The 15,254-nt window shown below is 43.1% G+C and overlaps 1 protein-coding gene across 3 annotated transcripts; it reads right to left on the bottom strand.

The window, feature by feature from the left end:
- Positions 1-1,744: 1,744 nt before the first annotated feature.
- Positions 1,745-15,110, bottom strand: ALKAL2 (ALK and LTK ligand 2). 3 transcript variants are annotated; one of them, XM_066314891.1, is made up of 6 exons: positions 14,980-15,110; positions 12,287-12,618; positions 9,926-9,979; positions 9,725-9,805; positions 7,261-7,327; positions 1,745-2,414 (listed from the first exon to the last, which is right to left on the bottom strand). In XM_066314891.1, exons 2-5 carry the CDS (start codon positions 12,567-12,569, stop codon positions 7,263-7,265), a joined length of 483 nt encoding a protein of 160 aa, XP_066170988.1. In that variant the 5' UTR covers positions 12,570-12,618; positions 14,980-15,110; the 3' UTR covers positions 1,745-2,414; positions 7,261-7,262. The 3 variants fall into 3 exon arrangements, with proteins under 3 accessions (XP_066170988.1, XP_066170987.1, XP_066170989.1); XM_066314890.1 differs by lacking the exon at positions 14,980-15,110 and adding an exon at positions 13,471-13,724; XM_066314892.1 differs by lacking the exons at positions 1,745-2,414; positions 14,980-15,110 and adding exons at positions 6,062-6,094; positions 13,471-13,724.
- Positions 15,111-15,254: the final 144 nt, after the last annotated feature.

The raw sequence follows: 15,254 nt of genomic DNA, 5'->3' as shown, positions 1-15,254 counted from the left end.
GGCTCTGAAGTGTCAGTTTCCAGAATCTCAACTCCTATAGTTCTCAGGGTGGGGAGGGTTGTACTTGGTTTTACATTTTGTGGTTCAAACTGAGGATAGAATGGAAATTATAAATGCCAGTATTAAGATAAAAGTACCTGTGGTTCATTGTAGTAGGTTGGCCCTGGCTGGTTGCCAGGCACCCACCAGAGCTGCTCTCATGGTCCCCTCTATAGCTGGACAGGGGAAGAGAAAACAAAAAAGGTTCATTGGTTGAGATAAGAACTGGGAGAGGTTACTCACCAAATAGTGTCATGGGCAAACCAAGTCAAGCTGGGGATTTTAACTGAAATTATTAATTAATTACTAACAAATTCAGATCAGGATGATGAGAAAGTAAAATAAGACCTTAAAAACACCTTTCCCTCACCCTTCCTTCCCAGCTCTACCTCCTCTCCCAGCAGTGCAGGTAGGTGGGAGTGGGGGTTATGGTCAGTTCATCACAGGTTTGTTTCTGCTCCTCCTCAGGGAGAGGAGTCCTTGCCCTGTTCCAGCTTGGGGTTTCTCCTAATGGAGAGAGTTCTCAATGAGTTCTCCAGTGTGAGTCCATCCCACAGGGATCAGTCCTCCCCACACTGCTGCAGAGCAGCTCTGCCATGGGGTGCAGTCCCTCAGGCAGAGCCCATTCCAGCCTGGCTCCTCCATGGGGTCACAAGTCCCACCAGCAAACCTGCTCCAGTGTGGGCTCCTCTCTCCACAGGTCTGCATGTCCCTGCCAGGACCCTGCTCCACCACAGACCCCCACAGGATCACAGCCTCCTCTCAGGCATCCACCTGCCCTGGTGTGGTCACCTCCACATCCTGGGATCTCTGCATCCCTGCGGTTCTCCATGGGCTGCAGGGGCACAGCTGCCTCACCATGGGCTGCACTATGGGCTGCAGGGGAATCTCAGCTCTGGTGCCTGGAGCTCCTGCCCCTCCTTCTGCACTGACCCTGGGGTCTGCAGGGCTGTTCCTCTCATCTTCTCACCCTGATCTGCTCTGGCTGCAGTTACAACTGTGCAATAACTTTTCTCTTCTCAACTGTGTTATCCCATAGGTGTTACCATTTCTGACTGGCCCAGCACATCCATCTTGGAGCTGTCTGGCGTTGGCACTGCTGGACATGGAGGAAGCTTCTGGCAGCTGCTCACAGAAGCCACCCCTGTAGCCCCTCCACTACCAAAACCTGGCCATGCAGGTTTAGAGATTGTGCATAAACATTTTCTTCCCGTTTGAGTCATTTTACTGTGACAACTGGATTTAATATCTGATATAAGGAAGAAAGAGAAATGTGTGTCAAGGTCTTTGGAGTAACACTAACTCCTTAAAAATTTTACAATAATAAAATTATTTACTGGATATTTTCTGATTAGACTGCCTTGCAGTATCATGAACAGACTGCACATTATTAAAAAACAAACAGAAAGCCTCTCCCCAAACCAAACCCCAAACAAAAACCTCAGAACATCTGTTAGTCTTAGAAAATATTCCATTTTATAATGCTGTAGAGAATTTGAGCAGCCTTGTAGTCTGGGCATTCTGTAGGTTTGAAACCCACAGATTTGTCCATCCTGGTTAAATCCAGGGTGTCCAGCTTACTGAACTCTGAAATGAGTACACCTTTCCTTACTCTTTGTGGAAAGAAGTTTACATGTGGGTAAATTATAGTAGTTACCAGTTTATTTACCTGGATTCAATGAACAGAAGGCAAACTGAGAACGACTTAATACCAAACACTTTATTACTTACGCCTATTTACAATATTTACATATTGCACGTTCGCTGGAATGTTTTATACATTTATTATATAAAGTAAATTAATGGCAGCTTGTGTTTGTGTACAAAATCCATGCTCCACTGTCCCAAAAAGTATGTCTACTTGGAATTACGTTCCTGTTTGTCATGCAATTTGTACTCCAGGGTACAATGTGACCCCAATGCAAGTCTGTTTTAACCAAACTTTTAAAAAATTGTATAAGCATGAAGGATATCAAGTGACCACAACTACTGTGGAGCAGATCTTTAGTAGTTTTAGATATACAAACAAACATTCCTTAAAACTGTATAATTAAGCAATAGAACATGAATTTTCTTGGTGAAGTATTTGTGTTTACATAATTTTTGGCAGCATTACACATGAATTGTAGTGTGGTTTTAAGTATGGAGCATTAAGTACTACTGGCAGTTATGCTACTGTAGAGAATGTCAATCTGCAAACTGTTGATGACATACAAAATGCATGTTAAAAGAATTATGGGAAGTAGTCTGTCAATCTGCAAAAATAAATCTCTTGTTCACAATGGAATTAGCTAAAAGGTAGTAAGTTCTATTTCCCTGTTGGTTTCCAAGGCACTTCTCCTGGTTCTTGGTGTTTCTTGTCATGACAGTAACATCTGGTGGATTAAAAGAAAGAAAAAAAATGTCTTTCATCATTTTTATACTCACATACATGTGTTTGAGAATGTGTTTATCATAGTGAAAATAGTAAATAAACTTAGAGAATTCAGTAATAACTTTGGAAATAGCAGTAGTGAATTTTATTTTTAGCTCAGTTCATATCACTAACTTACATTCATGTTTTCTTTGTTAATAAAGGCTAAAATTCTGGAAAGCATCACTTTTTTTGATGGTTCATTTTTGGTAGACACACTAGGGAAATCCAGTTCTACACATCAAAAATGTGCTCATAGTTAATCTGTTCATGACTGCATCTGTGAAGTCAGGAAGTGAGTGAGCCTCAGGAACACCATTAACAGATTGCAAAATGCTGTCCAAATGCCTAGGTATCAGGAGCTATTGATGGGCTGACCAGTTTGAAGGATCTAATGATACATTGGGCCCATTTGTTAAGAAACTTGGATTCATGTAAACAAGAAACAAATAGAAGTAGCTTTTTTAGAGTTGTTTGTATAACTATAGCCTGGAACATGCCAACACTGAGCCACCACAAACTATGCAGGAGCTGCAGTGGTTTAATTTGCTGCCTGTTAAGTCTTCCAGAAGAGTTTCTTTGAATGAAATCACAACCATGCCTATGACTCTGCTATCAAAATCACCAATACAAAGTTACAGGTTTCCACATTGCTTATGTATTCTGTCTCTATTCTAGAAATGCTAATTCAAAGGTTCACAACCCTCCTCCCCCACACCTTTAAAGCTTGTAAGAAAATACAGTGTAAGTGCATATACACATATCTAGAAGTCTGTCCTCATCTAGGCAGGTGAGCACTGAATGCTGCAAGTCTGTCTGCCCAGTTTCATGTGTTTCTATGCCTGTTGTTCTTATATAGAAGTAAAAAATGTCTTTTTAGTCAGCAGGAACTACACAGCTGAAAGACTCTTAACATGCAAATAGACCCAGATGAAGCTTTGGTGTCTTACAGCCATCAAAAATTCATGGGGGAGATAAAAAAACAGTGGTAATCTGATAGTAGAATTCCGCTGATGATATTTTTCACAGTTAAAACTTTCATATTATCTGTCTGAACATGGGTAACTGTCTTCCCCATGATCAGTGTGAGTTCTCTGATACTCTGAGCCTCTCTACATTTTCTACTGCTTAAGTATAATTTGTAATGGAATCATTTGTGTGCAAAGTCAGTTGTACTTAACATAATCCATTGAAAATCAAGCTATTGGTGCATACAGAAATACTTGTTAGTAGTATTTAAACATTTAGTTTTGCAATTTTTGAAAGCTATTAGGAAATGTAATAATGTTACAGAAAACCTTAATGTAATCTAGGGGTTTTTTTCTGGCTTTGCAAATAGGACAATTATTTTTTTTTTTAATATCCTTCCTTAGAAGGGAAAATGGATGTAAATTTTCTTTGTCTTGCCTTTTCATCTACCTTATTTTCCTAAATATTTTTCTTATTTATGTATGTATGCCCCTACTGCACCCTATTTAAGCTATGACATTAAAAAGTGATATTCAGAAGAAATTAACATGCTTTTGGTTTGATCAGTGTGTGGTCCAATCTACAAGTTAAATTTGATAAAAAGATTTTTAATTTTTTTTTTTTTTTTTGTTACTAATGGGAATATGCAGCTCACTGGGGATGAAAACTAGTGGTTAGGATGCTCATTTGTCATCTCATCAACACCTGCTTTTGTATGTGTAACTGAACAGTTTTCTATCAGCTAACTCACGGTTTTCTAAACCCCTGGCACCTTCAGAAACCCTTGAACAGACACCAGATTTTCAACACCGATAAAATAATAATAAAATCTGTTCTACTTTTTAGAATTTTTTTAAATTTCATATAGTCTGTTACATGCATCAGTCTAGGAATATTTGGCTGGAACTTAGCTAAAGGATGATGTCTTAGTGGAGATCCTGAATGCAATTTGACTACAACCTCTGTTGAGAACATAGCTAACTATACAACTCTCTAGCCAATTGTGCTAACTTTTAAAAGCACACATAAAAGCTATTGTAAAGGCATATTACAGCTTTCCAAATTTGATTCTGGTTATTACCTGTGCATGATGATAAACTCTGTATAAAAAAGCTAATGTATATGAGAAGAATTTAGTGGTTTAAATATCAATATAAACTTTAAAATACTGTGTCAGTAGGACTTTGTAGCAGAACCTCCCCATGCTTACATAAAAAAATTGTTTTCCCAAGTGTGCACACCCAGGTAGAATTCTGCTGTAATGTGATCACAGAGATTGATGCACTGAAAATTATGAAGCTTTTACTATTTCATCTGGTGCTAGCCACAGACATGTCGTACCATAAACACACATGTGCTCACAGAGGTATGTGTTGTGACAGTAACATATCTAAATCCTGTTTTCACATATTATTTTCTTGTTTGATCCTAGCTTTGAGTTTCAAAGTCTTGTGTGCTTTAAAGCTGTGCTAATCTGAAATGCACTTTAAGTACAAATAAAAATAAATTTATATTTTTTTCTTCTCTCCAAGTTGATCTCTAAACATGGATAGATATCCACAGACCTGAAAAATCCAACAGAACTACCAGTTTGCCAAAGTAATAGTCCATCTATAGCCCAGCCCACTTATAAACCTTCAATGAAACAAAAATCAGATACTGAACAAAACAGGAAACCTAATTTGTTTCACACAAATTGAACTGATGCAGTGGAAAAGCCTTGAGCAGAAAAGAGGCTTAATCTTACAGACACCTGTGCATCTCCAGATGTATGTGGTAGAGGATAGTCTTCCTTTCTGCTAATGGAGGCTGCTTAAGGAGTCTACCACTACTGATTTGTGTCTGTGTGAATAAAAGAAGCGGACAGTTGTTGCTGACATTGAAACGTGTTGAGCAAAGGTTGTTGAAGAGATGGACATTTTTGAATAGACTCTCAGCTTGAGATATGAATTACTTTAGTTGCTATTCCTTCTATTAAAAGTTCATATTTACATGACAGGTTGTTAACATACAGATAAAATTGTCTAAAGAAAGGGAGAAAAGAATTTCCCACTCATGTATCTGCTTATTGGTATCGGTAGTAGTTTTTTTTACATATTTGCAAAGTTAAACAAATTATGTCTCATTTATCTGGAGTGAATAGAGAGAATGACTTGTAGAAGCCTTTCACGAAATTGAATCCATCAGATTTTCCTGCAGTCATGTTTTCTTTAGATTAAATAATCTTTATTCCTGTAACTGTTCTTGTGTACTGAGTTTTCTAGGCCTTTGGTCATCTGTGTTGCTCTTCTTTCGACTCTTATAAGAAGAACCCCTATGTCTTCAAGTGTGGCGCCCTTAATTAAATAAAGTATTCCAGTAATAGTAATTATGTCAGGAGTTTCATAAATAATGATTCTGTTTATATATTCCAGTATGGTTATATATTCCAGACTTTCTTCAAGTGTAACACTGAAGACTTGCTTAGTTTGCAATCCACACCAATCTCTATGTTTTCAACAGCACTAACTAACTATTCACCAAATTCCATTTATTTCTGCAGTTGAATAATCCTACAGGACTTCATAATTCTGTTCTTTATCTGTTATCCTGGTTTTAGAGGATTTGGTTTATTTTCCAAGATTATTTTTTATTTCAAGGTTGTACTGTATCCCGGTTGCTTGTCCAATAATACTGAAATACATAAATACAGTATTCTATCACCCAAGTTATTAATGAAAATACTGAACAATATCAAACCCATAATGAAGCTGTTTGGCACTGGTAGGTAGATTTTTCCAGTTTTGACAATGAAGCACTAACAACTGACTTATGTATCTTTTCCAGTCATTTTTACATTCATCTTGATCCTATTTCCCAGCTTGCTTGTTAGAGTGAAGTGCAAAGCAGTGCCAATGCTTAAAAATAAAATAAAATAAAACAAAATAAAATACTTAATATTTATTACTTTTCTCACTGATTTCTTCCACAAGATGTGTATTTTGTCACAGAGTTAAAGCATCTTGGCTTGATAGCATTTGTTACCGACAAGTCTACAATGGTTATTATTTACCCCCTTTTCTAAGATCACATTTTTGTCTCAGGTAAAGTTTGAGGATTGTATGAGAATGTAAATTAGTCCTTCTGTATTCTTACATTACAGTTCTCTAAAATAGAGATAATTTGGGAGTACTTTTTGGGTTGATTGATTGGCTTTTGTTTTTATTTTGGTGCATGATGAAATTTCCCAAGTATCTATGAGAAATAGAGGCCCACATAGGCAAAGAAAGAGGGAATTAACCTCTAGAAATGAGAGGTGTACACAAGGAAATCCCAAAAATTCCGAATAGCTTGAAGTTAGTTTATCAATGCTACCATCAATACATTTTAACTGAATTACAATAATAGCACCTGTGACCTATCTGCATTTATAAAGCTTTGATGTGGAGAGCTATGTATATATTAACTCATACTACTGAGTACAGCACAGATCTACAGCTGCACACATAAAAGGGTGGCTGCTGCTGCCAATACAGGCAATTGTGTACTGAGTAAACTCTTGAAAAATAAGCCACAGCTGTTGTGTTTTGTTCTGTAACAACAAATTCACTATCTGCTAACTGTATGCTGCTATAAATAATTCACAGATGATGCACATGGATGTTTATGTAATGACTTCCAGTAGGGGGTACCCTTTCCTTAATGCCAAAATTTGCCAGATTAAACCAGTTACTTCAAATCCTCTGTGAGGGGAATACCTTATCTAAAGGACCATTGTTATTATACTCCCATGAATTTTCACACCACATCCATTGCTTTGCTGTGCAGTGGAATGTCATTTCTGCTAAGAAAAAGCTTACCTTTATCCTTCCATGCACATAGGGCTTACTGCCAATCGAGTAAGAAGCCTGGCACATCTTTTATAATCTGTAAAAAAAAAAGCATTACTAGATTACCAAAGTAATCAAATTTGCCTTTAAAAATCAAAATTGTTTTCAGTGTATAAATTAGTGTCATAGCAAAGTTCAGTGAATACCTTGGTTTGCAACAGAATAAAAATCAACTCCTCCAACTTAAAAGAGGAATGTGTAAAACTTGGGTAATAAGTAAAAGCCATGTCTAATGGCACGTGTAACTATGCAACTGACTTCTGCACATGTTCTAGCTGTAAACAAACAGCACGAATGTGCTTGGAGGCTCTCCAAGTGTGTGTATATATGTATAAAAATTTATACATCTGTGCCTGTGCTTCCGTGTGGGATCTAAACATGTGAGTGTAGGATTTCTGTAATAGAGAAAGAATAAGTAGTGTTCATCCACCTTTGAAATCCAGCCCTCTATGAGCAAGTCTGAAAACTTAATATTATATAATGCCCCTCTCCAATATATTTCTTCCTGGGAAAGCTGTTAAATTAGACATATAACATCTTCTAGTCATACAAATCTTAAATCCAGCCCAAGTAGATGACCACATCATAAACATTCGTAAGAGTATGAAGCTTCATCTTGAAATTAGTAAAATTGTTTTTTTAAACAGTAGTACCATTGTTAGTTCTTCATATTTTATGGACCTTTAACTTTTTGATGCATTCATAGTAAGACACAGAACCAATGCAAAACTAAAGAAATTATTCAAAAGGGTATTCTTTTTTTTCATTTACGGGAAAAACTGAAAGCAAATATTGTGAAAGTTGGTTATGGACAGAAAGAAAAGTAAATTATTTTTCAGGTACCAATGCTACTACTACACTGTACAAAGGATTAGAAAGTATGCCAACTCAATGCTTTTGTATTGGCTACCACCACACTGCAGCATCAGAGATACTTTTAGTTTCTTTGCTGTTTGGCCTTCAGATTTCTACACAGAAGGAACAGTTGAATTTGAAGTCAGGATGTTATCAAAAAGTAACATCCTTCTGTGCATGAAGAATTAAAGCAGGCTGTTATTCTCATTTTCCTAGAAGAAAGTTACTTTAAAGAGATGCTAGTTAATCCAGCCCAGTAAGTGATGATCCCTTTTGTTAATCATTATTTCATTGAGTAACTACATCTACTGTTTTCTGGAGATGAAATGTTAACAATTCCCAACTCACAGCATAGTTATGGTATAACTGCCACTCATACAAATTATCCTCCATTATCCAGACATTATGTTGGTGGATATGTCACACGTCAGGAGGAAAAGGATAATTTAGAGCATTTAAGGCCAACTAGTTTTTAGCTTCACAGCTTGGAGTACTCATTAGTGCTGAGCCAAGTGACATTTGTGTTGTGATATTACCTTATGAAAAAGGTAATAAGACTGTTGCTTGTTCAGAACAGGTAAGTTATGAACAACTTACATCTCCACCCAAACAGAGTGAGATCTGGTTACCACCTGTCATCCAGAAATCCTTGTCTTTCCAAGGAATTCCTAATCTGAAGCCTTACAAATACAGAAATTACCACAACTCTTCCCAAATATGCCTTTAAAATGCACTGGGCTGAAATATTTATTAATACTTGAAACTTGGAATCGGTCACTCTTGTTTCTATTCCCAGCTCTGCTACTGACCCAAGTGATTGACCTCAGACAAGTAAAATAAAGTGTGCTTCCATTCTGAAAAGGCTGTACTAAAATAGCATCTGCTTACTCAACAGGTCCACCTCAGTATGAATCTAGAGTCACATCTACTGACCGATAAATGTCAGTGTTCGATTTTTATTTAATCCTCTGGGCTATCAACAGTGATGAGGTAGCATAAGCTGCATGTGCTTAGTTGTGTCCATCAGCACTTTTTTTTTCTAAGCTAAGAAGTTATACTTTCATAATTCACTGAATTATAAAATCAAGTGTTGCACATATTCATTGCCAACATCACTGGTAGACTGGTAGCTGAATAGTCAAAATAGAAAATGCCTATAAAATGTGTCCTACATAAATAATCAATGAAAAGTAAATAGCCGAATAGGATTTGTGATCCTATTTTGAACTTATGGTACTAGAAATTAAATATGAGATATTTGTGAGAGGAGTCATGTTCCTAGGAAAAGCACACATCTGGTTTGGACCCATGAGGGAAAAACATTAGTACCTAAGGATGAAGTGTTTACAGCCATTCTACACAGTGTATTTGCGATGAGAAAGTTTTATTTCCATTTTCCTCTCTGTAATGCTGATGCTGTTCTAGCAATGCTAGAAGATACTTAGTACATTTTACAGCAGTCCAAATTTTTCTTTGCAGGGAATGGATTCTGACATTGTATCACTACTGATAGCTGATAGAGCTAATAAATTTTAGAGTTTCCTCTTGTTCTAGAGAAGTGTCTGCTTTTGTTACTTACACGCTGGGATGGTGCAGTCTCTTGTATTGTGATAAAGCCGATGAAAGTGTTTGCTACATTTTGGGCTAAAGTAGAGTGGACCTGAAATATAAAGAAAAAAAAAAAAAAAGTTATGAATCAGCACAGTTCAGTAGTAGGTAGAGCAGTGTAGCTTACAGTATGTACGTGAAATACAGATACCAATGCAAAATTAAAACATACCTGTTAAATGCTTCAAGAACTTGTCTTTCATCCTCAGATCTCTGGGAACTATTTCTGTTGGACAGAAAAAAGAACAGTTACTGTGCTGCACTGGATCTATGCTTGCCAAGCATAATGTGAGGACAGGGAATACTGTCCAGCAACATCACCATTATGTCTGACAGGTGCATGGCGGTCAAAAGTCTTTTGCACACAGGAGGCCAAATTGCAGGCATTCACTTTACATAGGGAGACCTTGGAAAAGGCTCTGTGAAACACAGTACCGACAGAACAATGCCTGTTAGGTGAGAAATCATTAATGACTATGGTTATTAACTAAGAGTCAGATTTTAGCTCTCTATGAACTACATTATCAACTCTACCTAGATTTAAATTCTTTCATACTACATTTGGGTAAAGATCCAAAGATATATTCGAGTTTGGGTTGTGTCTTCTAATTCTCTTATGTAAATGTAACCACTATTTTGTCCCAGGTATGTCTGTAGAAGCACTGCTCTACTGTAATCATGAAACTGGATTGATCTACTTACAGGAATCTTCCCTCCCTCTCCCCAGCAGTAAATAAAATTCACAGGAAATGATTCCAAGCAAATTGCTCTCTTCTGGCTCCCTATGTTTGTGGTTTACCGCCTTGTGTTTTGTGTTCAGCAGATGGCAAAATGAAACTGGTTTACTGAAATCCATTTTAGCCCTAACCCCTGCTTGTGACTTCCTGATTTACAGCTATCTTTGATTGCTTTCCGTTACAAACTCTATCCTGATAGCTTAGTGCTGATTGTGTATGATACACTATATGGTGCTTTATTTACTTGCCCATGAATGCCTAAGCAGCCTTTTTCATTCCCCCGGCACCTCTTATCAGATATAAAGCAGAGAGCATTTCCATCCAGATCTGATTCACTTGTGAATTTAGACACTTCTCGAAAGTCATTCTTCATTTACTTCTAACTTTAGTCAGTGTAAGTAAAATTGACCTTATCCTATTTGACCTAATTATGTCATGAAGAGCATTAAAAACACACATGCTTCACTCAGAAATTTCCCATGGGACAAACTCACTAGGAAAGTGATGCCAAAACTGAAATGAAAGACTCTAACTAGTAGTTCCTTTTCAGAGTTGCTGGGAAAAACTCCATTATAATAACAGAATGAAAAGTTCTTCTTCAGAATCAGTAACAACACTATCAACTAATCTGCTCTGAAGCAGGATTATTAATTTTGTAGATAACTGTTTCACACAAGGCAGATGTTTTACACCAACAGGGTGACGAAAAACTATGCCCATGTTCCAAGATGAGATTTAGAGTTGTGCAGATCATGGTTCCCTGCTTAGTCTGGCCTCTTTGACCCTTCAACGTATGCCAAGCAAAATGTTCTCTCCTTTGCTGACCTTAAGTAGAACAAAATTGTCTTCCTCTATGCATTCATTAATCATCCAAATGGAGAACAACATCTTCATGACAACCACCAATAAATGCAAATTATGGGGACATTTGAGTATGAATGAGAATGACAAAAAGGTACAATGAAGCATTATGAGATCAATAAAAACAAAATAAATAGCATACTATCAAAATGAAAGCCAGTTAGGGAAAGGTGAGTAGATATTTGAAAGTCACTAGCAGTAGGAGGAGTCAGATGAGCAACATGCAGGGATGTGGGAGTGACAGGGGACACCAAGTTAGATATGGCAGCAGGGGAAACTAAATCAATTTTCAACTGAATGCACAGAAGCACATCCACAAACTAAGCAGGTTAGAGAAGAGCCAGTCACATGAGCAGAAAGATGACTGCAGGACTGTCCCAAACTGGTCACAGCCTGCACAGTGACAGAGGAGTACTCTCAGCTCCCTAGTATCTCAAAGGTGCTACCTCTGAAGTACAAAAGGAACTAACAAGCAAGGTGAACAGTTCAGTGAAGCTGAGCTACAGGGAAGACTTCTGTACGTAAGGACATACTGCAGTCCTGCAGGATAATTCTTGCTAGGGTCATTTCCAAGAAACAATTAAACCAAGCACATGATAATAAGTGGTAACCTTCCAGGAAAAAACGTTTTCATCCCTTGTTTCTTTGATCTCAGCCCATTTCACTCTTTTCCCTTATTATTAGGTTTTGCTCAAAGCCACAGGAAGTTGGACTTTCAGTTGAGTACATTATCCAGAGAGTAAAACACTCTGATATGTGAATGGAGGTTTTTCTATTCCAAATTTGCCATCTGTGTCTGTCTCTGATTCCAAAGGGAATCTCCAGGTATTTTGAGTGGTGAATTCTTAATACAAAATTAGTAACCTGATGCACTATCTCATTCACCGAGGCACCCTAGGGAAAAAAAAAAAAAAAAAAAAAGGACTAGGACTTACCAACTCTCTGCTCGTCCTGGTATCCTCCGTAGTCAGCCACTTCCCTTCGATCCAAGTTATAGTCATGCTTGGAGAAGTACTGCATCCCACTGTCCTTCTCCAGGTGGTACCTTTTCAGTTCCTGAATGATCTCCATGATGAGATTTAAGAGACTTTGCTTGTCCTTCAAATCTGTGGAGTCCGTTTTTTCTTTGCAGTATCCTGCTGAAAGCATTAAGAGTACCAGCCCCAGCAGCCCAGAAGACCTCAGTCCACTCATTGCAGTCCGACCTGAAGAGTGCATGAGGGGATGAAGATGAAGGATCCGCTGCTATGTGAGGTCTCCTGTTTCACTGGAAGAGAAAATTGGGGGTGGGTCGAAGGTGGGGAGACTCGTGGGGGCGAAATCGGAAACATTAGCAGAGGAAAGAGCGGTGACCGCTCGGCAGGTTACACCGGGCGGGGGCACAGACCGCTCCGGGCTGCGGGGCTGACGGAGCGGGACGGGGCGGGGGTCCGCGGAGCTCCGCCGCTGCCCCCGCTCCCCACAGCGCCCGGCCCGCGGGCAGAGCCGCCCCAGCGCCGGGGCAGCGCTCGCACAGCGTCCCGCAGCGGGCACCGGGCCCCGCGGGAGCGCAGCCCCGGAGCGGGGCCGGGCCGGGGGTGCGCCGGCGGAGCGGATCCCCAGCCGGGACGGGCGTTCCGCCCCGCCTCTCCCCGCCCCGCCGTGGAGCGGAGGAGCACGGGCGAGGGGCGACAACTTTCCCCGAAGTTTCTGCCGGAGAGCCGCAGCAGCTGTGCCCACCTTCGCCGCTGGGCTCCGCGCCCGGGCTGCGGGCAGCAGCGGCGGGACGGGAGGTGCGCGGCTGGGGGGCAACCGGCCGGGGCAGGGGACAGCACCGCCAGTCTCCCCTTTTTCTGTCCCTTTCCTCGCTCCCCTTCCCCGCAGGAGCAGCCCGGAGCGGCGGCCAGCATCATGCCCGGAGCCGCTCGCCCTCGGACGCCTGACCGCCCCCCGCACACGGCCGCTCCGTGCGGCGGCTCTGCCCTGCCAACTCCGGCGGGGTCCGGCCGCGGCCGCTCCGCCCGGGGCTGTCACCGGTCCCGCCGCACGCAGCGCTTCGGCCCGGCGGGGCGGGAGGGATGGAGGCATGGGGAGACACACGGAGGGGAAGGAGGTTGCTGGCGCTCGCCGGCCGCTTTACCTGTATCTCCGTCCCAGAAGCCGAGGTGTCTTCCCCCCGGGAGCCGCTCCCCGGACGGCAGCAGCCCGCGCACGGCAGGGAGTCCGAGTATTCCGCGGCTGGCCCGCCCGCTCCCCTCCCGTCCCCTGCGCTCCCGCCGTATCCACAAACTACTCCATCGCCGCCAGCCCCAGCGCAGCCGCTTATATAGGCTATAGGATGGACATGAGACGGCAGATAGTATCGACTTGGAAGTGGGTGGAAAACAATAAAAGTCCACTTGGCAACCTCGGGAGCGTCGCTGCTTGCACAAGCCCCCCCTTCCCGCCCTCTCTCCCCTCCCGCCCCGGGCCCCCCCGTCCCTCCCCCTGCTCGGTTCTCCCGGGCAGTCACTCCTTCGCTGCTCTCCGACGTAAGGAGACGGTCCCAAGTGTGTGTGTGTTTGGAGTGGGAGGGGGCGGCGGCGGGAAGATGGGGACGGGGCGGGGGGGCGCATCGCCCGAGCCTTTAATTAGAACCGCGCTGAGGAGCCACTGAAATATTGATGTCCCTGGCGCAGCTCTCGTCAGGCGGGTCCCCGGCCCGCGGCCGCAGCCCCGTGGGGGGCGGGCGGGGAAGCCGCCTGTTTACCGGGAACTCCGGGCCCGGCTGCGGCGGGGAAGGGGAGGTGTTGGGGCGGGGGCGAGCTGCCGGGGAAGGGGAAGGCTATTTCTGCTCCCGCCGGCCGGGAAGCCCGCGAAGAGTCCAGCCTGCGGCTGGAGTGGGTCTGGGTAGAGGGAGGGAGAAGGCGTGCCGCCTCTTTCGCCGATTCTTGGCACGGGCGGTCCCGGGTGGCGAGGCGGCTTCCTGGGTTCCCGGCGCGGCGCTGCCTGGAAGCGCTCCCAGCGGGGCCGGGAGAGGAGAAGGAGGAAAAGGAGGAGGACGACGAAGGCAAGTGCCATCACCGGGAGCACCCTCAGCTGCCGGCCTCTCAGCAGAGGTGACAGCTTGAGCGAAGGGCACTGGAAGCGCTGGGCAGTCTACGGAGAGCGCCGAGCCCCCTTCAAGGAGAGCCCTTCCCCAGAGCACACACAGGCTGCCGCCCTCCCCGCGTAGCCCCTCGGGGCGCGGCGGGGGGAGGCTGAAACCCGATCCGGCGGAACTCTCGGTGTTGCCTCTCCTCCGCGGACGAAGCTGTCCCTCGGCAGCCGCGGAGCCGCCCCGCGTGGCGAGGGCGCTTCCCGGCCCCCGCGGCCACTTCCCCGGGGACGGCTCGCCGCGGGAACAGCGACCCCCAGCGGCCGCCGCCCCGCGCGCCCCGGCAGTGCCGCCGCCCGCCGCCAGGCGGCGCTGAGCGCCCCGCGCCCCGGGCGCTGTGGGCCCGCCGGGCCTGCTCCGCGCCGCCCGGGCCCTCCGCGGGGTGCGCCGCGCCGCTTTAGTCCGTTCGGCTTCAAAACCCGCATGTGAACGGAACGTGTCTCTAGCTACCAGGATCTCAGCCTGTGCTGTCACAGTGAAGGTACAAAAGCATTGGGAAAAAAAAATACACACCACATGATGAAGAAAGAGACCCAGAGGCAAGACCGAGCAAGACTGCTTTGTCAGGTTTCCAGAATCCTTCCTTCTCTTGGCTTCGTGGTTTGTTTCCAGTCACCTTAAGACTCGAGAGAAAAAAAGAAATTGAACAATCAGTTCAACAACGAGAAAGAATGTCCCTTTGCATGACATAACTTGGTATGGCTGTATTTACATGTTAGTCATTCCAAATATTGACACATTGAGGTCACCAATTGGATACAGGGAACATGGAAAACGACGCAGGCAGA

Source organism: Sylvia atricapilla, chromosome 3 (assembly GCF_009819655.1).
Source record: "Sylvia atricapilla isolate bSylAtr1 chromosome 3, bSylAtr1.pri, whole genome shotgun sequence".
NCBI lineage: Eukaryota > Metazoa > Chordata > Aves > Passeriformes > Sylviidae > Sylvia > Sylvia atricapilla.
Note: the sequence above shows the minus strand (reverse complement) of the source record. Positions and strands in the feature narration are given on the sequence as shown.